Genomic DNA, 24081 nt, shown 5'->3' with positions numbered 1-24081 from the left:
ACAATGTTTGCTGCATCACCATAACTCACCACTAATCACAAACTGCACACACACATGCATGCGTGCACATGCGCGCCTGCACATGCGCGCGCACACACACACACACACACACACACTGGGCTCATTATCTGTGGTAATTTATGACCTCAAACCATGTGCCCTCTTCTGCAATGTCCAACCTCAGCACCTTCAGCAACATCTCTTTTTCTTTCAATCTCTCTCAATCATTCATTTTCATTGCCCCCCTCCCCCTTTTCTCTCCTTTCCTTTTTCTACCATCCTCCCCTTAACAACCGCTCTTCCACTGTCATCCTCAACCCCCTCTTCTTTTTTCCCTCCTTCCACCGCTTGTTCTACTTTTTATTAATTCATCTTCGGCTCTGCCCCCCCCCCCCCCCCCGGGAAAAGCTCCCACTGTCATAGGCCGAGACCATTAATCAATCCCTCGTTTCTTTCTCTCACGCTTTCTGCTCTTAACCTCCTTTCTCTGCTTCACTTCTCAGCTCTACACTTGTTTTGCTTACCATATCCTTTCCTCCTTTCATCTCTAATGATTCTGTCCATCATTTATGTCTTGAAAGTCGTTATCTGCTCTCACTTTTAATTCGCTCCATCCACTGTCCTCTAAAAGACACATGACACACATGACCTGCTTCTTGTGTGGTTACAGAGCAGCAAACCGACAATCAGTTCGAATTTCTTGAATTCCTTACCTTACAGCAGAAACACCTTGATATCTTATCAATCGCTAACAATTCAGTAATCAAACTGATTATCTCTTTCTATTTATCCTTCACTCCACTTTGTCTCATCACTTCTCTTTCTTTTCACAGACACTCAAAAACACAAAGCTACACACTCTGGTGAGCTCTTATCAGGTATTTCTCTCTCAACCGTGAGTGTGTCAAATATATGTCATGTCTGAGAGAGAGTAATCTGATTAAACTCTTACACCTTCCAGTCTGGGGCCGTTTCCTTGCTCTGCTGCAGATAATCCACTCGAGCACAATCTCACACACACACACACCCCCCCACAAAAAGCACAACCTACACACAGGAGACAACAGTGCTTCTTACCATGCCTGCAGAAGGTGTGGTCACAGGATTCCTTCCTTCTGACACCCACCTCTGGGGTTACTGGGAGTGTGGCGTGGTGCAGAAGCAAGGTTACTGGTCAGGATGTTGCTGTAGCACCGTTTCCTTTCCTCATGTGCTCTCCCTGTCACTTTAGCCCCCCCACGCTATGAGAAGATATACTTCTGAAAAGTGAAGAAAGAGGGAGAGAGGAAGGGGAGACAAGATAATATTAAAAATAAACACAATGAGTAATATTTTTGAAACACACATGAAACACCAGCACCGTCTGTGTACCCTGGCAGAACTCAATTTCACTCACACCTGAACTAGCCCCAAACAGACAAACCACACGCACACGCGCGCACACACGGTTCTCAGCAGGGATGAGATCTGACAGAATAGCTGATCAACTCATGTGCAGATAGACATGTGGATACGCACACGCGCGCGCACACACACACACACACACACACACACACACACACACACACACACACACACACTAACACACACACAGAGGCCTTCATTCATTTTTTAAGAGCTGGCAGGGATCTGAGCGAGGGGGATGTAATACAAACATGTACTTGTTTTCACTCACAGGGTTACACACTCAAGCCTAACACACACCACTCTCTCTGTCGCACACACAAACTGCTTGGCAGAATACATGTAAACCAGCTTTTCTTGTCACTAATAGAGAATTTATCAGATATAGTCTATCCATTGTATATGTATGCAAATGCTCCCACAATGAAACCAAAGCTTGAGAATCTTTGATTCACGCAGACATTCCCAGACACTTTGTAGAAGTAATAATAATAATGGAATTCTGTTGTTCATAGAAATACTTAAGAATTAAAAAAAACATCACTGAAAGAGATGGACAGGAAACACATGGAGGGAGACAGGACTGACAAAAATGCGAGCTGGGGTTCATGTTTAGTGCTCGGTGTGTATTAGACCATTCTGTTGCAGAGTGCTCCTCTGCGCCACACAATGCCAGACAGAAATGGCTACCCTTTTCTTCTTTGCTAGCTTTTATTCCTTTCGTGAATAAAAAAAAAAGGAAAAGTGAAAAAATGAAAAAAAAAGTACAGGCTCTATAGAACCTCAGAACAAAGCCCTACCAGATAATTGAATAACACCTAACCAATTAACCTTTATGGTTTTTCTATGACTTTTATAATGAGTTCATGGTTTTATAAGTGAAAGTAAATGAGTTGTGACTTTTTCCTTTGGCTCATCTTTGGGGGTTCTGCTCAGTAAACTAAACATCTGCTGCTGTTCAATCAGTGTGGAAGAAGTTGAGGTGAAGGCAACGTTCCTATTCACAACATGAAATGTCAACACTATCATTGCTGACACTACACAGATGCATCTGGTGACACTCAAACCACAGCAGTGATAGAGCTGTGTGTGTGTGTGTGTGTGTGTGTGTGTGTGTGTGTGTGTGTGTGTGCGTGCTTGCGTGCGTGTGTGCGTATACAACAGAGTGTCTAGCTGATCTCAAAGGTCTGCCAGATTCAGTGGTACAACTATTCATTTTCTCAGTGACAACTGTGACAGAAAATATTCATCAACACAGCTCCACTGATGGCATGTTCTATCAGGATTTAAGCAAAACAGAAATATAAAATTTTCCCATTTCCAACTAGCCAAACAAACCCACTAGCACCTGGTGGCGTCTGGCTTTTGCCCGCAATACTTTAATCAGCATTCACTCCTAGATCAAATGACCCTGCAGCAGATACTGCCGTTCATCAGCTGCAACTCTCAACAGCACAGAGCGCAAAAAAACAACAACAACCAAACTTGGGTGAAAACAGTGGTTTACGGCTTGTTTCTGGAGCTTCCTATCTTGTGTCAACATACAACAAAAAATTTGGGCAATGAAAGCTTGTAACCTCTGGCTGTAACTTTGCTGTGTCACTTTTTAATTATCTTGGCCTCAAATTTAAGCCATCAAGCAGCAACAGTCTAACATTGTTCAGTCAGTGTTGAGTAGAAGACAGACTGAAGCAAAAAACAACAACAGCAGAACCACTTTCGCTGTCCTCCATGCTGCTTTCACTACAGCTAGCAGAGTATTTACGAACACAGCTAGTTTCACAACAGCTTTCACCTTTCTGTGGCGCGTTGACTGCATCTGTGACATTGAGCACCAAGCGAAAATAAAGCCAACAACTGGATCAATGCACATTTGAATGAAATTTTTCATTGCTCATCTACCTGACACTACAGTACATGCATCCAGGTCGTGTGTGGCTGCAGGTCAGGGGATCAGGGGACACAAGATAAACACACGTCAGTGTTGGTACAGACCTGTCGGTGGATTAAATTGTGGTGATCCACCACCTCTTATTTATAGCCGAGTGCGATCCAGAGACTATAAAAGAGGGAGAGGAGACCCGGGGGTGGGTGGAGGGGTTGCATCAAAACAGAGAAAATAGGAAGAATTGGAAATGAGCATGAATGAGAGCAAGTGGGACAAGGAGGGTGGTCAAAGTGGTGCAAGGGGACAGAGGGGAATCAGATAAACAACAATGCCAGATATTGAGCAGGCCCCCTGGGCAAACAGACTTTGCCAGAGGATGCTCCTCGTTTTCTCTCCAACGTTCCCTCTCTAAGCCAGGAGCCGCTGGCCTGCAAATCTGACAATTACCTCCTCAACATACCTGGCAGCCACAGTGTCTATGCACTTGTGATTCGTCTGTTTCATTACAGCCAATGTGGCTTGCAGGAGGTGGGTGAGAGCTGTATTTCACATAGCTTGGGCCCTAAGACTGCATGATTAGAATGCATGGGCACAGACAAACACCCCAGGAGGAAGCAAGGGTCATTACCAGAGCAATTCAGTGCCTGCGTTATACCTTATTCAGTACAACAAGATTTTCAGTAATAGAATATTTCATTTTATTTAGGGTTGAGTTTGTAAAATTCACTATCTGTCACAAAACTGCTGAAAAAACTCAGGCGTATACACATCAACTACATACTTCAACTATGAAAATAGAAAATGCTGTTAGAGGACAGTGTCTAATTCAGAATGTTGTCTTACAGTTATTTTTGAATATTGCTTTACATGTAAAAGTAACCAGTGATGCAATGATAATCTCCATTTATTTAACATGGTCTTGACAATGGATGGCACGGTGGTGCAGTGGTTTGCACTGTCGCCTCACAGCAATAAGGTTCCAGGTTCAAGTCCCGGCTCCAGCATGGGATCTTTCTGTGTGAGTCTCCATGTTCTCCCTGTTCCTGTGTGGGTTCTCTCTGATACTCCAGCTTCCTCCCACAGTCCAAAGACATCAAGAGGGGACGAGGCTGATTGATACTCTAAATTGACTGTAGGTGTGACTGTGAGTGTGAATGGTCGTCTGTCAATAAGTGTTGGCCCTGAGATGGACTGGCGACCTGTCCAGGGTGAACCCTGCCTCTCACCCAAAGGCTGCTGGGATAGGCTCCAGCCCCCCCGCGACCCTTAATAGGATAAGTGGAAAAAATGGATGGATGGATGGATGGTCTTGACAGTATTAATCTTTCATTTAAATAAAAAAAAACATTATGTTCTGTTTGGGTTTTTCTTTTTAAAGAAAGAACCAAAATGTAACAGTAATACATGCCCCACAGTGTGGCCACTCTCCACCAACTCCCTAAGGGATGAGGGTGCTGAAGGGAGCCATGTTTTCACATGTATGGCTGCCTGTTTATTCATGAATCCTCTGGTGATTTTTTTCTTCTCGGGGATCATCCAATTATTACCCTGCATCCATTTTTTCATACGCCTTTCATACTTTTTTCCCCTTGTTCCCATTCATACCATCCTTGTGGACTACTAATGTGGAAATGTATGATTTTCCTCCAAGGAGGCGAGAAAAACTGGCAGACGCCTGGCCTCAGATGGTAGCTCATCCATTTAGCATGTGTACATACATACACACGCACAGATTCAGACACAGGGCACACACACACACACACACACACACACACACACGCTTGAGCACACACACTACTACCTGTCACCTGAATTTTGCTTAATAGTTATGGAATATGTCTCTATATGTAGAAGGAAAAAATGGGAGGGAAAAAAGCACCTGCTCTGCGTCCTCCTATCGCCAAGAGTTGGGGATTAGATGCTATTTTCCCTGCAGAGATTAAAGGAATCAGGCAGAGGATACGAAATGAGGGACTGGAAGTGATTGAAAGATGACAGAGAGATAGGAGAAGTAGAGAATTTTGCTGAGATGGCTCTAAGCAGCAATTTACACCTTTCTGATCTGATAACCATCACGAGATGAGCCGTGGAGGAGACGGAGTGAAGGGAGACAGAGGATTAACAAAAGCCACAGAGAAGGTGTTAATTAGTGACAGAGGAGCTGCTTTGGAGAACGTATTCCCTCTTAGAATTTTGATTATCTGCTCATTGTAATCACATTATCAGACTTTTTGATATTTCTGCCTCCATAAGAGAATATCGACTTGTGATGTTTAATGACTATAGCAGAGAAACTGTCATTATTTAACCAGCGAAAGAACCTCGGTCTGAGTAATGGCGGGTTTAATGGAAGAATAGTGGGGGAGTATTATAACTTTCATTATTTGACAGTATCATTTTAATCATTTATATTTTAAAAAGCACCAGTGGATTTTTGTTTGAGGCAGTTAAAGTGAAAGTGTTTAAAAGGCCTTCTTTGTGGACTCAAGTTGAGTTTTTCTTCCACAAACAAAAAATCTGCATGATAGGTTACTCTGCAAGGTTCTGCATCACTGTATTCTTAATTGGTGACCTGAACAAGGTGTACCTCTCCTCTCAGCTGGGATTATCTCGAGCTCCCCATCACCCCCTTGAGGATAAGCAGGACAGATAATGAATGGGTCGATGAAAATCTAATGAACTACAGTAAAAACCATCTGTAGTGTGATGACTGTATAACTGAGAAAACCTTTGGTCCTGTACTAGGACAAAGCTCCCTGTAACAGTTTTGAAAAAGAAGAACAACAAAAAAACAACCCAAAAAAAAAAAACAGTCATTGCAGTTAGATAATGTCAGAAAATGTCTATTGATTTTAGTAATCCAACTAAAAGCGGAAGATTAGGAAGGACATTCTATAAAGAAATCAAAATCCTCTTCCCGAAAATATTACCATTGCACAGAATATGTCCTGAGCACATTTCTGGACAGATGCAGAGAATAAAGTCAAGTTTTTCTTTACTAGTCGTAGAAATTCCACTCAGCAGGGTTAATGGTTGCCGACTTGTTTGCTGTGCGATGCAAATGATGAACCGGAAGAAAGTCTGATTGCATTCAGCAATTAGGCTGTCCTTCCTGGAGGCCAACATGCTTCCGTCAATCATTTAATTCTTCCCTCTGTGTGTCTCAAACATAAAGTCCACACCCAAATACAAACCATCATCTACAGACGTCGCCTCAAGCCTGAAAGTCGCTGTATTTGTGCTTATCTTGCTGTCATGATGTACAGTAAGTCACTCTCTAAACCAACACATAGGCAACTGAATCTTCTCAGTTTGTAACTTGGAGGGAAAAAAGATGAAGGTGTAAAACGAGGAGATATTTCTGATAATTAAACATGGGTGTTATTCTGAAGCTATTTCTGACTGTGGATTTCTCTCACCTGAGTACTCCTAGTGAAGGAATTTTTTGCCTGTGCTCACCATTGCTATTTCTGACCCATCCTGTTGATACCTTCCTGATCCATCTGAAAGGCTGTTTGAGTATGTACGTTATATTAGTGCTGGTTTGTTTGTGTGGCTTCTTGGTTACTGGTCCTATAATGTTTGCATGTGGGAAAACATCTGCAAGTGTGTGGTAATGAGTTGGACAAACACACACACCAGCAAGCACAAATAATGAAACTCTTCGGGACCAGAGGGTGACAATAAACTAAATGAATGCAGAATCATGTTTCCATTTACTTCTGTCCGACCACCTCTGTTGTAAAGAAGCATGTGCTGTGTAAACAGGTGCTAGCACACTGAAATGTTTGCACAGCTATTGTTTTACGGGAGTGAGAGACAGTTGGAGAGACAGCCAGTCAGAAACCTGCAATGTTCCAGGAAACACAGTGAGACCAAGAAAGGTCCACACAAAGAAAGACAGAAAGGCCAAATATTTGTCATTCCCTTGCTGGGGAAATAGCAGAGTGGTTCAAAGTAACAAACAATGCAGTATTCCTTTTGTTACTACAGATATGCATGTCTGCATTTCAATGAAAATCAACAATCAACTTTTATTTTTGTGTCCCTGTTTCCCTCATAAATTTCCTGTCATTCAGTTCTGGCTTAAATTTTTCATTTCCTCATTTCTATCTTTCATTTGATCCTTTAATACCTCCATATATAATCTGACAGATTAGACTGAGAGCATGACGCTAACCTAAAACAGAAGAAACTGTGTGAAACTAATGGCTTAGAGTTTTGCTAGTGATAAACTTTGACTTCGCACAAACAAGAAAACTTCCTGCAACTTCAGACTGGAAAAGACTACCTGCCAGTTACAAGGCTCTGTGACAATTTGACAGTTCTCCTTTACAGAATCACTTTATATACATAATAATAAACCATATTTGTGCAGACAATAAAATGAAGACCATTGTGAGATATGGATCAAAGCCATTTGTAATATAGTTGCTTGTTCTGTAGTTCTCTGTGGAGCTTTATTTCCTCTCTCTCTCAGCAGAGAAGTCCATGTCCCTGATTGACTGCTCCCCAGTTGCGGAAATAACACTTGTGGAATGTCTGGCCAGTAGCTGTGACAGTTCGCCTACACTACATACCTCATAAATATTAGAGGGCCTGGGGTAGATCTGATACTTCAGATATACACAAGTGCTCAGTTTAAAAACTGTATCCATGAATCCATGTATATCCTGTGGGTCTATAGAAACAAATACCTGAGAGTGCAGCATAACCGCAGTTTGAGAACAGAGCTACAATACCCATACTTTTTGTAAATGAGGAGGAACATAATCAAAAGCCCTCAGGCAAGAACCTGATAAGATTTAGAGAACCAATATTTAGCTCATGAGGCTACCAGTAATATTTATTAGCGTATCATTTTGTTTTCTTAGTTTTTGACACCTAGTGCTATCTATTTTTTGAGTTATTGGTTGGCTGATGTCCAAAAACTTCCATGAATTAATATGTGACATTGATTTTGGGGGTTCTAATTTTAATCTCTGAAAGTTGAATTTGTTGCAAGTTTTGCTTCATAATAACGAGTGAAAATAAATCCTGTTTGTACACTGCACTTTGCAGATGGACGCGTTAGCAGTGACCATTTTGACTGGACTTACATCCACCCAATAAATGAGAGAAGAAACCCTAAAGCCAAGCACTTTTCTGAAGAAAAATGGTTCTCAAAGAGCAAAGGGAACTGCTGCAGATATATTAGGTGGCAACTGTTTCACATTTCTTGCTCAGTATTGGACAGAATCTAATCATGTCGTCCCTGTTAAGCTTTACAGCCTGTATAGTAGCGGAAACATGATCAGGGGGAAGAGTAGATATCATCTGCATTATGTCTCATTAATGCAGGACTATGCAGCAGGCTTGGCACATGCTGAAGGGACAGAACAAAGGACAGCAGGGAAATCATGTCACCAATGTATTGCATGTGCGTTGCGGGAGGATAGTGGGGATATTGATGCTGCTTTTTTCTCATTTCCTTTCCTCTTTGTTCAATCTTTCCCTCAAATGAGCAAACAAGTTGCATGCAAACATAGCATATAATTTACAATCATCTATGGCTGGGCTTGCATTTCCTCTCCAGCTCTTCTTTCTACAATTTATTCATCCTTGATAGACATCTTGGGTTTTCCTCTACATCGCTGCTCCTGATATGCTGCACACTTGACATGGAGAGTAATTAAGGACTGTGACAGCACGCAGGACAACTGCAAATTACAACCTGAAAAAAACTGTCAAGAGTTGGCCTATGAAAATCCTGTAGATAAAATTAAAACCTTTGATTCAAAACCTCGTAATGACAAGGAGTCCTCCTGTTTTTCATTCCGGATGTTTAATCAGAAACTGTTTCTCACCTGGTAGTCAAGGTGAAGGCAATCTAGATCCCAGCAGGACAGACAACACAAATTACTTCAGAATAAGAAGTAACACAAAATAACGTTTCTTTCCAAAATACAAAGGAAAACACTACAGTGCATAAGATACTTATTCATTGACAAAAATAATTCGACAGATGTTACATTGGCTTTTTCCATGGAGTGTTCCTGTGTTTGAGAATTGAAATTAAAGACACATTTAAGGACAAAAAAAGAGTATAAAGAAAACAGCAAAAGCCACAGGGTGTGTCGCAGTTTGGTAGAGAGTAAGAAGTTCGTGAAACCAGTGCTGAAGAAACAGACATACAAGTCCTAACTATGGAGGAAGAAGAAGAAACTGTAATGGAGGATTTTCAAAAAATCATTGGCAGGAAATTTCGCCCACTTATTGAAACCTCTGAGCAGATGAGAACAGCACAAAAATATCATCTGGTGGCTAGTGAACCCGATGATGCCCCCAAAAATTAAGTTGGGAGAGCTGCAAATGGACATGGTTTCATGTGTGACACAGATATTACTGACAAATCTCCTGGAAATGACCTTTGCAACTACTGAGGCTCATGTTAAGGCCAGCCTGTTTGACACATTACCTTTGCTCAGGTTCTAGGCATGGAAACCAAGCAGTGCAATGAGATGCTAATCAGCCTGCTTGCTGGTCACAGAGAGCATCAATAGCGCTATTTCCGAGGAGCCAAGCCAAAACAAAGCATCCATCAACAGACTCAGCGCTATGCTCAGCCATGCAGTCACCATATTAAAAAAATTCATGGCTCAGGGAAAGAGCACGTTTGTTCCTGCCGCGAGACCGAAAAAGCATGAGGAACCCAGGATGTTGATTCCTTAAGAGAGCAGCAACTGACATATTTCCTCACAAGCTAGTGTCTACACCGTAAAATATTTCGAAAGGTAAAGACCGACTTGGCTGTGGAGAAGCTGCAGGAAATGATCAATTTTTTTAATAAGACGGTCTGGGCTGAACTGAAAAAGGTGGACTTCCAAGCAAATTTAAAGATATTAAAGATTTTTAGAAAAAAATTTAAAGACCTGGCAGATCGATGGGGCAGTGCAGAGGGCGTGATGGTGATGATGGATATAAACAACGCATCTGTTACAGAGTGCGTCGTAGCTTTATTCATGCACCTCATTGCGAAACGGCCCAAGGGCCACGCCATTGGGAGGTTCTTTTCTGCAATGGGCAAAGCCATCACCAGCACCTTCAGAATAGAATCAGGGTTGCACCTATTTAGCTGACATAATTTTGCTAAACAAGCATATTATAAAATGTGGTTAGGGAGTAATTTCTTACCATGGCTTGGTGAGCGAGGCACAACAAGAAATCTAATTGAAAATAAACTGAAAAACAGATTTTTTTTTTAATTCCCAAATATATTTGTTCCTGATCAAAACTGCTGGTGACCTCAGGGACCGGCCACTAAAACCAGCATTTTATATCCTGGTGGGATTCCAGGTAACATAGACTCTAAAAACCTGAATAATACATGGACCAAAGGAATACTAGAGCTTCCAAGACTGACTGAGTAGGAAGGGCATGATTATTACAGTAGATGACCGATAATGCTGCTGCAACTGTTTTGGTACCATTTCGAACAGAAAAATGTTTAAATTAATTGAAAAGTACAGCAAATGCAACACAAAAATAACCACAATGATGTACAAATTAAACAAATTGCGGTTAGCATGGAGGGGCTTCAACACTAAACAGGCAGAGAAAATTGCACCATCACCAGACTTGACCAAACTCACAATGAAGGCAGGAGCTGTTTAAACCAGAGACTTTTTGACCGCTTCAATGTCTGAGAGCTACCTCACCATCACCTGCCACTACAATAACGATTAAATCAATAATTGTATGTTAATCGTCCTGTCGATCGATCAAAGAAATGTCTTTAAACGCCCATCCCTACTCTTCAGGCTTTAAACTGAAGCGATGTTAACTGGATAATTGTATATGTGGGACTTTTATGTTCTAAATCCAATAGGAACGATCAATATTTCAATTTGTTTTAACCCATACTTTGTGTATGTCTTTATGACGATGAAAAATTAAGTTAAAGAAAAAAAAAAACAAGCACAGAATCCAAAGCACTTTACATGTGATGAGGTGATATTTTGGTAATTAAAAAAAAAAAAAAGAACTCCAACAAACCAACAAATAAAAAAATTCATGAGAAAATAACTTCATGCGTTATGTGATTAGGTGTCAACATTAAATGTTTTTTCTCTGCTGATTTACAACTGTAGAAAGTAGTCCCACATAATGTCAGCATTTCCACTCTGATCGCCTTGAAGTTACACTTGAGTAGAGATGGATGTAACTGAATATTCACAAGTGGATTTTATCTGAAATACTCATCTTCAGTCCATATTTGTTCATGTTTAACCTTCGAAAACATTTGCACTGCAGTCACAAGTTATAACATACAGTATATAAGACAGTTCTTACTATTTGTTGTATAATTAGGTTTTTGATTTTTCCTTCTTTCAGAACTTGTAATCACCAAGTGCCTGCAACAAAAGCAACTAACTACATAGCATAGTACATAAGTATCCTTAAGTGTGGAGCATTAAGTCTCTGGAAATGTTTAGGATAAATGAAAACAAATTGCCATGCTTAAGTGTATTGATTAAAATTTTTATATTAATACAAATTATTAACAGGAGAAGTTTGGATTGGAAGAAGTTTTGTTAAGTTTCCTTCCATGAGTAAATTGTGTTTTCTCTGCAGGGACCAGCTCTCCAGCTCAGCAAGTATGATGTTAGAATCTGTTCCCCTGCATATGTCTTTAACTGCAGTAGCACACTGTAACTCCAGCTTGATCGGGTCCAGGTGCAGGCCAGACCAGGTCAGTGCACAGTGAATTGATGTGATGGCAAAAACTGCAGAAAACGCTGATTTAGCTGCAAAGAAGGAAATAGATAACATTGACAGGCCAGTGTTACTCCCCACGGTCGATTATTGAAATGGAAGAGCTGCATGTGTGCACAGATCCTGCTGACAGGGGTGGGGGTCAGGATGGACAGGGTTGAGGTCACAGACTAACAATGATAGATGAGGGGAGTATATTTCTGTGTATCTATCTGCCTATCGTACCTCTGCCATTGCCTGTGTACCTCACTTTGAAATGAAAACTTAACTGCCACACAGACGCACACGGTTGATTACTGTACTGCGTCAGTGTGGGGAATAAATAGACTATCACTATGCCAGAATTGAGCCGTGTGTGTGCGTGCGTGCATGCGCGTGCGGGCGCGTGCTGGCAGGCTCCTGCTGTGCTGATTTCAGCAGGAACAGATGGTCCTGCCAGGGCTCTGCTGAGGCACCACAGTCCATAGTCTATGTGAAGACTTGAACGTGCCTTCTGTGTGTGAGCGCGCACGCACGCACGCGAGCGTGTGTGCATGCTGATTTCCTCCTCTGTTTTTCCTCAAATAATCTACCGCATACATCCTTGTACATTGCCTTTTACTATCATCACAGCGACAATGATTGTTGCAGTGGAAGTGATATCCTAGTGGTCTTTGGCCTACTTGTCTGTTCCATTGACACTTAGTAGCCTAATCCTGCTTGAAAGGCTCTTCACCACTAAGCTGCTGTTTGCCAAAAGACAAAGCTGTCAGACTCCCGCCCCCTTTGTGTGTGTGAGTGTGCATGTGTGAGCGTGCGTGTGTGAGCGTGCGTGCGTGTGTGTGTGTGTCCAAGCAGGTTTGCGCACGTGTAACTACTTATAAACACATAATCAAAAACACAATGCCAACTGTCAAATTAAAGTAAAAAAGGGCCACTGCTGCATCTTAATGACACTATTAGTTCAAGCCAATCATACACAAGCAAATAGACCATTATATGTTGATCAGTGAGTGCCAGGAGGAGGAGGATTATACTTTAGACAGATTTTACAGACACTATACTTCAACTTCAACAGGGGTCACACACATGTTTCATCACTAAGGTTTCCCATGTCTTTTTCATGCCTTTGAGGAACATTTCTATGACCATACATTCTCTGAATTGTCTGTTCATGCATGAAAACTGTATCAAGAAATCCATCTCAAACTTAGGCAGCTTATATTTTAACTATAACTAATGACCAATCTACATACTATGAAATAACACAAACATGTATCAAGAACATAAATATATACCAAGAGAGATATTTCTGAGTCATTTTTAACATATATATTCTAATATGCAGGCATTCATATCCTTGACTTTTATAGAAATTTCAGGTTTTATTTACTTTTCAAAAGCTTTTCCAGCCATTAAACTTAATAAATTAAAATTCTATGACATTTTCAGGCTTTTCATGACTGTATATGGTGACCCAATCTCTCCCCAGTGACATTATCTCATTACCAAACCTGCAAATTCAGTGTTCCATATTTCTAGAACTGTCAAACACCTCTTTATCCATGCTTAAAACCTCAACTCTGGATAAAGTCACTGTCCCATTACGGATCACATAATAATCAAAAGTGAGTTCAGAAGTTGCAATATTGTGAAAACAATATGACATAACGAGTAGCAAGAGCATGAGGACAGCTAGGGTCGTCCAGATGTGGACTAATTCCCTAATGGGTTTTTACCCCACGACACACAAAATCAGACGAGTAAGCACACACACATATACTACAGTTTGGTGTTGTAGTGATCTTTCCCTATTCTCACAACATCTCTATGCCCATTTTCATTAATAAAAGGTTTTGGTGGGTTTTTTTGTTTTGTTTTTTTTTGGCAGATGAGCATCTTAGTGAGATGTATTCCGAAAGGATAGAGTATTTTTACAATAACATATTTTTAAGATGGACTTGGTGCTTCACTTGAGCATTCGTAAAGATGGAACTTTGATACAGGAGAAGGTGTCTTGTCAATCTATCTCCTCCATTGTGACAGTGTTTCTAATTTTTCACTCTTTTAGATGCCGCATCTGTGTCTTTTCTTTGTTCAAACATCAAAGGAACTCCATGGATGCAGGCTGGTTACCTCATCAGATGAGTTGACTGAAATTGTAGACTGCAGCATCAATTTACAGCAGTACCCTAACTCCAGAATTCACTCAAATTTGGCTTTTCAATACGATATTCCTCAGAAAACAAACAATACATCTCATGTTTGACTGCAACCACGTGAAGATGCATGCAAATTTGGGGAGGATTTCGCGACGCATGGCTGTTGCAGGTTTGGCCACGCTAGCTGGACCTCATCTTATGTGGGTGAATTCAGTTGAGGTTTAGAATGTCTCTGCTATGGTTTAACATGAAATGTTGTCAAAGACGCAAGGCCCTGCATGCGGGGACGGCATAAACCTCGGCACTGGTCAGCGGTGCTCACAAAAGCTTCAGATTCGGTCGCTAATCAGTAGGATTTACCTCGATATAATGACCAGAGTTTGAATGTTAAAACACCTACATTCTAGCCTAAAAATACTAGGAGTAGTACAATAACAGCAGCATTATTCCTCTCTTCTTTTTTGGAAGACTATTCATGTTCTCAAGGGGCGAATAAACAAGCTATTTTACAGCCAAACTCAAGCCAAGAAAAGGTGGCAAATCTGAAATCCTTGACTGCTCTGGGTTTAAAACATTAAAGCAATTTACAATTCCCAACACTGTTTTAAATGAAGCTCTGGTAATGGCAGGCTTCTATCACTTCCCAGGAATACAAACACTGCAGTGGCATAAAGTGTGTACCGGTAATCCACAGACAAAATAATAATGTATATGTATTTATTCATATAATGCGCGGTACGACTGCAAGCTCAATTTCCCTCCCAACTCGGCTTCGGCAGGAGCTGATCAGTGACTCCATTCATTCCAGGTCAATTTGGGCAGTGTGCTCGATATGGCCGTTTCATTACAGACTTCCTTCCTGTCTGTCTCTCTGACTCTGGGGAGAAGACGGAGCGACTGAGAGGGAGAAAGGAAGGAACAGGAGGAGTGGGAGAGAGGGAGATAAAGCAGTCAGAGGTTAAGAACAAGAGAATAAGAAGGGAGGGAGGGAGAGCAGACATGAATAAAATGCAGGAGATGTAGCATATGTGTGGAAGAGAGAATGTAGAATGAGAGATTGTGAGGACGGAAGTCAGGATGAAGAGGATGGAGAGATAGTGAGAGGAGTTGAATGACAGGATGTGACTGGTAAAAGAGAGAATAATGTAGCCATAAAGGCAGAACGTTCAAGGACAAAGAGAAGAAACAGTGGTGGTGAAAGAAAGACAAAAGAGGAAGAGACCTTTTATTCTGTGTCATAATAGAGGACGGAGGGGTTTTTGAATTAGAACAGGAAGTGATGCAAAAGTTAAAATAATAGGGGTCAAGTTGAAAAAAGAATTAGGCTTGATTGCAGAAGCGTGAAATGTTAGTTTTTTTTAAAACATATTTCTTTTTATGAAACAAAAGAAAGGTCACAAGGCAGCAAAAATAAAAAATGAAAATGATGACTAAATTATCAAATTGTTTGCTCCTAAATGTTATTTTTTTCTTTTTAAATGACAACATAATGACAACTAACTGGACAAAATTATGAGGGATTCATTTGCCCAGCGGAAATCTTTCAGTAACTTCTAAATTTGAAAAAGATGGACCAGAAATGTCAAGATCAGATTCAAAAAAGTGAAGATGATTTGATGAAAACAAAAAAAAACACGGTATTCTGCTCAAAGTTCAGACGGCGTTATTTTTTCTTTGGGTGTCTCAATCCATCGGACTTGTGCAAGTGTTAAGTGGTGAAATTGCCACTAAAAAGCAAGAAAGCTATGAAGCAACCCTATAAAAAGGAAAGAAACAACCTGCACAAAATGTAGAAAATAAAAAAAACCCTACAAACTGCCTGTTTGATCTTTCTCACTAATTAGGTAATTACTTTAAATTGTTTCAATCGTTCAATTAACTCAGAAACAAAAAAAAAACCACAAATAAATAGATGTGGCTCACAAATGGCTCCTCCACTACACATGGTTTATACATCCTGTGTGTGTTTGTGTTAGTGTGCGAGGAAAACGCCTCGCTGCAACAAGGCATGAAACAAAGGAGGGAAAGCAGAGACGGAAAGAGATTCGGCTTCATTCAACTTTTCCCCATGGGACTGGTCGCCATGACTACGGAAGCATTTTCAGCTGAACACAGGACAATCATAAAGAAGAGTGAGATGCACACACACACACGCGCGCGCGCGTGCGCGCACACACACACACACACACACACACACACACACACACACACACACACACACACAGTCATAACATGGGAGCGCTGAGATACTGTCATGAGGAACAGAAGTATGTTAATGTAGATAGTAAGCCAGAGTACTGTGTTGCAGTGTGTCAGCAGATGAATATAAATTTAACCCGGCCGACATCTAAGATAAACTCAGGATGAGATTACGAGAACACATCTCTATATGGCACAGCAGCTGGATGACTAGACACAGATACTTGATCTGCAACAGAAAACACGCAAGGAGGCAGGAAAAAGCAGTGACCTAATAGGCTCTGGATGGAAAACAGAGACCCACGAGAACAAACAGCATCAAGAAACCATCGTGTCTCATCTTACAACAGCACAATCAGACTCCATCTATATTTCAAAAGCTGTGGAAAACTGTGACAATAGGCTTTCGTGATCGCAGATTAGCGGAGGGCACTTTTCATGAGAATGCATAGGGATCGTTTTTCAATGCTAGCAGGCTCACTGGGGAGCCACCTGAGGGCAGGGACGGTAGTTAGAAATAACCCCAGGAGGAGTAATCACACCTTTGCATTAATTGCCATTTTCTTTAAATTCTGTTTTCCGAGATTGCTGGTTATCTTTTGTGGGATTTTATAGGTTTTGAATAACAGCCACAAGCATGCATTGAAGTTGAAGGGGAAGTTACATTGTTCATCCAAAGTTTATGGATTATTTGCTTTTGAAAAATGATGCAGATTAAAATTGTGTTCAACATAGAAAGCAAGTCTCAATTTTTTTCCCTGCTATAGGTCTGTCAATATTTGCATAAAGTACAGCCAACGTTACTGGTGATGAATTATTTATGGAGACTAAAGGAAAGGGACTTGTAGGGGCTGGTTGACAGCGTTACTGTGTGTGTGTGCATGTGTTTGTGTGTGTGTGTGAGTGAGTGAGTGAGTGAGAGAGAGAGACAGCGAGAGCAAGAGTGAGAGAGAGAGAGAGAGAGAGAGAGAGAGAGAGAGAGAGAGAGAGAGAGAGAGAGAGAGATGCTCTGCTGAGCTCACCGGCAAAGTCACTGCTTCCTCAAGGACACTGCGGCTAAGGGGCAAGGAAGACAGAGGGAATGACATGGAGGAGGAAAAGGAGGGACTAAAACAGAGAGGTGTAAAGACGTTCAAATGAGAGAATAACAAATAAAGAGAAAGAACTACACAGAGAAAAAACTAGGGAGGGGAACTGAAACATTTTATCAATACCAATGTCATTATTGATTGTGTTTATTGTTCAGATTCTTTATGAACTGTCTCATTAAGTAGGAAAAAGTAGTCCTACACGGGTTAGAGTGCAACACGGTAGAAACAGGAAGGATGTGACTCGTGCAAATATTCAAAAGGCTCTTCTGTCTAGGAATATGTCAACATCTTTAATATAAGATTCAACTCTCCTTTTGTTTAAAGAATACAGAGCTGTTTGTCAGTCTTTAATATACAATTACATAAATGAGATAATATTTAATTTCATTTAAGGTTTCCTATTTATGGTAAAACAATAGTTAAATCTGCCTGAGTGACACTAATATTATTACATAACAACGGAGGTGCTGCTTATTGAGGAAGCAGTGATACTTGTTGTGCTTAAGGTGTCAAATAGATGACATTCCTGGAACTAAAGCTTGTGTTGCATAATAATTCACATAAAGAGATAATTCAGCATATTGCACCCATACTTGAACTGATCATACCTAAGACTGCAGTCATTTTTCTTGACATGACTTGAAACGAAGCCATGCTTTGGACTGAGTCTTTCTCTCTGCCTTGACTCCTTGTGATCACGTTTGACATGTTTGTAAAACACAAAAAAAAAGAAAAGAAAGAAAGAAAGAAAATGTCCCTGGCTCATTCCACTCTTGAAAAACACATAAACTCCTGAAAAAATATAATTAATGTTTTTCATTATCAATCATTATGTCAGCTCAATTAATTTGGTCTTGAGTCTGTACAGAAAACCATAAAGGAATTCACTTTCAAGGGGCAAAGAGCAGAGAAAAGCAGCAAATCCTCACATTTAAGAGGATGGAATGTGTGCTGGTTTGTCTTGATAAATGATTTCAAAAATTAATAGCATGTTAAATGTATGGTCAATTAATGTTTGAATGGATTTTCTGAGCATAAAAAATGTCATTGATTCTTTAAGCATCATTAATATGAGCTAAATTGCCTGAATTAACATGAACAATCAAGCACGATAAAACAGAGGAAGCACTGAGCAGCAGCACTGTGGAGCGCAGCAGCTTTTTCTGCCTGCTTCAGTCTCACCAACGATACGCTAAATCCTCTGCAGGAATCAATTATTTACACATAAACACACACGCAGACCCCAAAACACTCCCGCTGAGATGATAGTGGGGAAGGCTACAAGGTGAAGTGCATGAAAGTTACTTTACATACACAAGTAGGCCGTTTAGTAAAGCAGCGAATGAACTGAGCAGCCACGAGGACCACAGCCCCTGACCAACTGTGATAATAAAATGTTCTTGACCTAAAAGTGTCCTCAGTGAACGGCTTGAACGCTGAAGAGCCTGGGACTCAGATACGCATGTATGTGTATGAGCAGATGGCCAGATAGGGGACATACGCAGGTAGATAGAGAGACAGACAAAGGAGGAAGTAAACAGACAAGGTGGACAGGAAAAGAGAGGCATGCAGATAGACAGGTATGCGTGTACTGTAGGAGGTTAAACCACGCCAGTTTATAAACATCAGAAACGTCAGTAACAAATGCTCATTTTGTCCAGTTAACAGCTGCAAAAATTAAGATGTTCAATTTACAATATATAGAAGAACAATGTAGTAAATTGATTGTCTACTTAATCAACAAAATGAAAATTTAAAAAATTTAAAACATTTATATAGGTGTTTTAAATGTGGCTAACAGCTTGTTAGCACGCATGGTTTATATAATGGTGCCTTGCCTGTATAAAAACTAAGGCAGGTGACAGGTGTGTTCACTGTGTTTGAGGCGTCACATCCAAAAGAACCAAAACCAGTGTGTCCACCATGTGTTATGTTTTCATCTCTGCTGATAAGTAGTTGTGATTCCTGCAGAATTATCTGACCTGGGAATGAATGAGTTGAATGCTATTGTAGTATTCCACTGAAAACAAAAGCCAGATGTAAGCGGGTGTTGGAGGGTTTCTGTCGAGCAGGTGGGTAGAAAGAACGTCAGGGACCTAGTGAAGAGTCTAGCTGGCAAAATGTTAAACTTGATGGCATGAGGATATGTCACTACTTAAAAGGTTGAAGAGATGCTTTACGTGCTTGAAAGGAGGTTGCAGGTCCGCGCTAGGCCTTTGTCGATATGGCTTGGCATTTAAGATGAAGGGCCAGCTGAAATGTTCATGTTCTTAGCTCCCCACTGTTGTTATTAAAGTCATGAAAAGACATCCATGGTTCTTTTTCTGCTACTTTCCTTTTAATAGATTTTATTTTGGGGTTATACGCACCAAATCAATCAGGAGATGTGTAAACACCTGACAACGTCTCCTGTATCTCTCTCCAAGTCGAGAGACATAAAATTATCCCTACTATTGTGGCTTTGTTTTCAAAAATGTAGGTGCAACTCAACCCGGAAAACCAGCAATGCAAGGTGAAACCCCTTCGCCTCAGCTGAGCATCCTCAAAGTAATCATCTTGTCTCTTTCCATGTGAACTCTCGATTGTAGCACACACACAGCAGAGGTGAGAACCAAAGGTTTTCCTTGTTTTCAGGATGATCGGACTGCTTTGTAAACTAGCGATAGGTGGCTTCATACACAGCCCAATACACAGAGATGTACAGACAGAGAGAGAGATAAGGAGAGATTACATTGTCCACTCACCTCCCTCTTGTCCTCCCCTCTGTTTATCTGCCCACTTTTCAGCGTCTCTCCGCCTATTTGCCTGCCTCTCCAGTCACAGTGTCAGGCAGGGTTCAGTACCTGAGAAGAAACAGGTTCAAAGGTGGTTTAACGTTAGTGTCGCGGCACTCCATCATTACATTCAGATTAAGTTAGAGACTGACCGCTGACATCAAAGGGGGGGGGGGGGTGAGTTACAGGAAGGTTGATCATCTGAAACCTCTGGCAAGTGCATCTTTAATCTCTGAGCGATAGGAGTAATTATTTTTTGCTTGAAATATGACTGTCTTGAGCACACTATATTATTTGTATCTTTGTCCCCTAAGTCACATTCAGAAAGGGTAGCAGAGAACCACAGCATATAAGGACGAGAGAATAATTTCAAATAAATAAAAGGAAGGTATGGATAGAAGAGAAGATGAGGTCTAACTGAGAACGTGGACAACACTGAAGCATTCAGACACTCACTGACAAGAAAATGTGAGACACCCCCCACACACACACACACACACACAACTGGTATGTCACATCCTCAATACAGGCATGTAATACTAACCCCTTTTCAACCTTAAATAGAAGAGAAATGCATCCCTACTTTTTGAACATGTCTTTGACAATATTTTCATCTGCTGATTCTCTCGTCATTATTTTCCAAAGATTATGTGATGTAATCAATGCAAACAAAAAACAACACTGCTTTATTTTAATATGTATCCATGGTGCAATAAGTGACTGCAGCTTTTCAGCTTCAAATTACCTCAAAACACGTACCTACATACTTCCAATCATTAAAAGCTGCTTCTTTGTTTGACGTAAAGAAATTCCTGAAACTGAAACCTATTCTCTACTGCTGTAGCAGGATTTTCCCATGAGGCTCATACTTTCCAACGGGTCAACACGATTTGGTCTTTTTTAAAAATATATATGTACTTTCATATTTTTATAGGCAAGCCAATTAAATAAGTCTCCCATTGCGATGCTCTGCTGCCTAACATGCCCTCACGTATCAAGACGCAGTCTGTCTCAGTAACAACGGTCCACCTGCAGTGCTGAGCTAAATGTGAACCAAAACATTTGAGGCCATGAAATCCACTCAGTAGCTCAGCAGCAGCTCCAACGCCCCTCCTGCATTCGTTTAAACATGTACGGCCATTACTAAAAACTAAAGAGGCATAAAGGAATGGAAAAAGAGCTCTTATCCCAATAAAGCAACCCCCAAATGCTAAAGATTGAGATTATGAGGTTTATAAACTGTCCAAACAGTTCAAGTACGGATACCAAGAGGCCTGACTGGGAAATATCTCATTATCTGCTTTGCATGATACTTATGAAAGTAGTTTGACCGTATACTATCAGGAGATGCTGTGTAATTACTGTCTTTCACTCTGCTGGGAGGTGTTACAGTGGTAATCTAGACAAACCTGATATGACAAAGGGCACACAAACTGACAAATATAAGACTCAGTCACACTGCCAAGGAAACCAAAGCAGAACAACAGTAAAGTCTTATTTGTGTGTTGGTTGCAGAGGAGGTCACACCTTGGATCATGGGGTATATCTATGATGGGTGTTTGTTCAGCTTAATAGAGGCCATATTGCTGCAAGACAGGCTCCAATCACATCCCTATTGTAATTCTATGTTTAGCTCTGAGTCATACAAACAGAAACATCACGCCTCCATGTCCAAAAAACGTTCCCACAAGACACACAATCTCACACATTTTGATAATATCTACCTCCTCCGTACAGTTAGTTGGATGACAAAAAAGTGTGCCATGTGAACAAGAGCAAATATGTTAAATTTGGTGCAAGTTTTGGTGGTCCTCTTATCTCTGGCTTTGAGCTCAGAGTTCTGACTTTGATGTCAGAGTTATGGTAGTAATTTGGTGATAGTTAATAGTAAATCTCAGTCTGGCATCTGAGACATCATCTGAGTGGTTGAAATTATTTCTGACATCATCCAATCACAGTGCTTCATTGGACTACACGTCCTTTAGAGTCCCCCCAGACTGACTGGGTGGTCTTAATTTTTGAACTTCTTACCCCAAACTTGGTTGCCACGGTAAAAACAAGCAGGTGACAACTTCAAGATGAAACATTGCTAAGAATTTTTATGTCTGTGTCAGGAACTCAAATCTAATGCATGTAAAACCAGAGCAGGTCCTTGAAATGCTTAACGTTCTTATCAATCGTAAAACAATAGAGTCTGAAAATGACATTGTTACACATTATTTCACATTGTGTGAATTACGCTTTGATTTATAAGTGCCTGTTTCATTTAAAGTCATTCATAGAAATTCTCATGATATGGCAAAATACATCCCAATATCTCGTGATTTTCCTCAGAAAATCTAGCAGATGTGGAGGTAAAATGCGGCATGGACACGCCAGTACCTCATTTTCACACACACAAATATGTGTGGTGGATCATTTGAGATGCAGAAAAAAGAAGAAAAAAAACATCAAATGACGGATTTTTGTCTCTTCACCGAAGGTTTAATGGAGACATACTGTTGGAGGATAGTCTCCAGTGACTGACACATGTTCATAAAAAAGGAAAAACAAACCGTCAGTCGAGTGTATTATTTAATTTGCAGATCCTTCACATCTCATTTACAAACCATTTAATGACTGTGAGAAAGAAGAAGCCACGTGTCGAAAGAAGAAGCAACGGTACAATGAAGCATGAATAAAGCCACGGGTTTATGCTACAGTAGGTGGTGTAAGAATCTGACTGGGCGCATAAAACACCACCAAATGAGCTTATTAGTCACAGATCGTCAGTGCCAGTGATTGTTGTTTTCTAATAAGGGAACAGGACTGCAAAACCATTCGCACATGCAATTTAAATGAAACTACAACATACATATTCACCAGTCTGTCCACTCTGTCGGACTGTTTTATTAGGGCCTGAGTCTGAAGGTACTTCAGGCGAAGACCCTATTATGTTTTTATATCTCCATTTGTAAATATAACAAGGTCAAGGTTGTGTATGTCAGCGGTTTCTATGTCCTCGAGAAAAAAAAAAAGAGAAAAGTAATGGAGTCTCTGCGTCAGCTCCCACCATTAAGCTATTAATTTCCATATGCAATAACAGCAAGGAAAAGCAGCGCCTTGAAATTAGTGGAATACATTTTGTGACCCTTAACATTTTCAGTATTACGCCCTGTCTTTTCTTGAGAGCAGGAGCCTTCACTAAGCCTGCGTCTCTGGTGAATCACACGGATCAAAGGGGCTGTTGCATCAGTTGGAGCCTAAACAGTGTAATGTATGGTAATGTAGCCATTAGCCTAAAGATACAAGGAAGTCATTTATAATTTCAGGATAAAAAGATGAACTGGAGAAGTTTACATGTCTCTGGCTCAAACTATTGTCTGTAGGACTGTTTATTTTGGATTGAAAATGTGGTACCATAGATATTTATTATTATACTGCAACCGTTGATCCCACCCCCCCCAAAAAAACAGATTATTCAAATTGATTTGAAATTCCTTTCACTGTTCTATTTGCAAAGTAAAATGTTAATCCTTTTAAATATCCATTCACTTTCATAATCATTACGAAATGACATGTCCCTAACCTCAATCTCAACATAAAGAATTTACATGCAATCATAATCCAGATAATTCATTCATTCATTACCTTAAGAGATTATCCCTCACAGTGAGGGTCGTGGGGGAGCTAGAGACAATCCCCGCTGACACTGGTAGCCAGTCAATCACAGGAATTATGATATATACAGTAGAGACAGCGCTACCATGCTGCCCTAATCCAGATAATCTCCATTATAAATCGCTTTCATTATAGTGATGCTCTTGCATACTCTTGGAACGTGAAGAGGA

At 40.6% G+C, this 24081-nt stretch overlaps 1 protein-coding gene across 3 annotated transcripts in view; it reads right to left on the bottom strand.

Moving 5' to 3' along the window:
• Positions 1 to 24081, bottom strand: part of strbp (spermatid perinuclear RNA binding protein) — an 80159-nt gene that overhangs the window by 36493 nt on the left and 19585 nt on the right. For all 3 annotated transcript variants that reach the window (XM_086186820.1, XM_086186819.1, XM_086186821.1), the window contains exons 2-3: positions 20222 to 20320; positions 1078 to 1259 (exon numbers count right to left, since the gene is read on the bottom strand). In XM_086186820.1, coding sequence (XP_086042946.1) covers positions 1078 to 1080 — 3 coding nt within the window. In that variant the 5' untranslated portion in view covers positions 1081 to 1259; positions 20222 to 20320. The remainder of the gene's footprint in view (positions 1 to 1077; positions 1260 to 20221; positions 20321 to 24081) is intronic.

This window comes from Aulostomus chinensis, chromosome 19, assembly GCF_037954235.1.
Source record: "Aulostomus chinensis isolate RoL2024-O1b breed Wild chromosome 19, RoL_Achi_v1.0, whole genome shotgun sequence".
Classification (NCBI taxonomy): Eukaryota; Metazoa; Chordata; class Actinopteri; order Syngnathiformes; family Aulostomidae; genus Aulostomus; species Aulostomus chinensis.
Note: the sequence above shows the minus strand (reverse complement) of the source record. Positions and strands in the feature narration are given on the sequence as shown.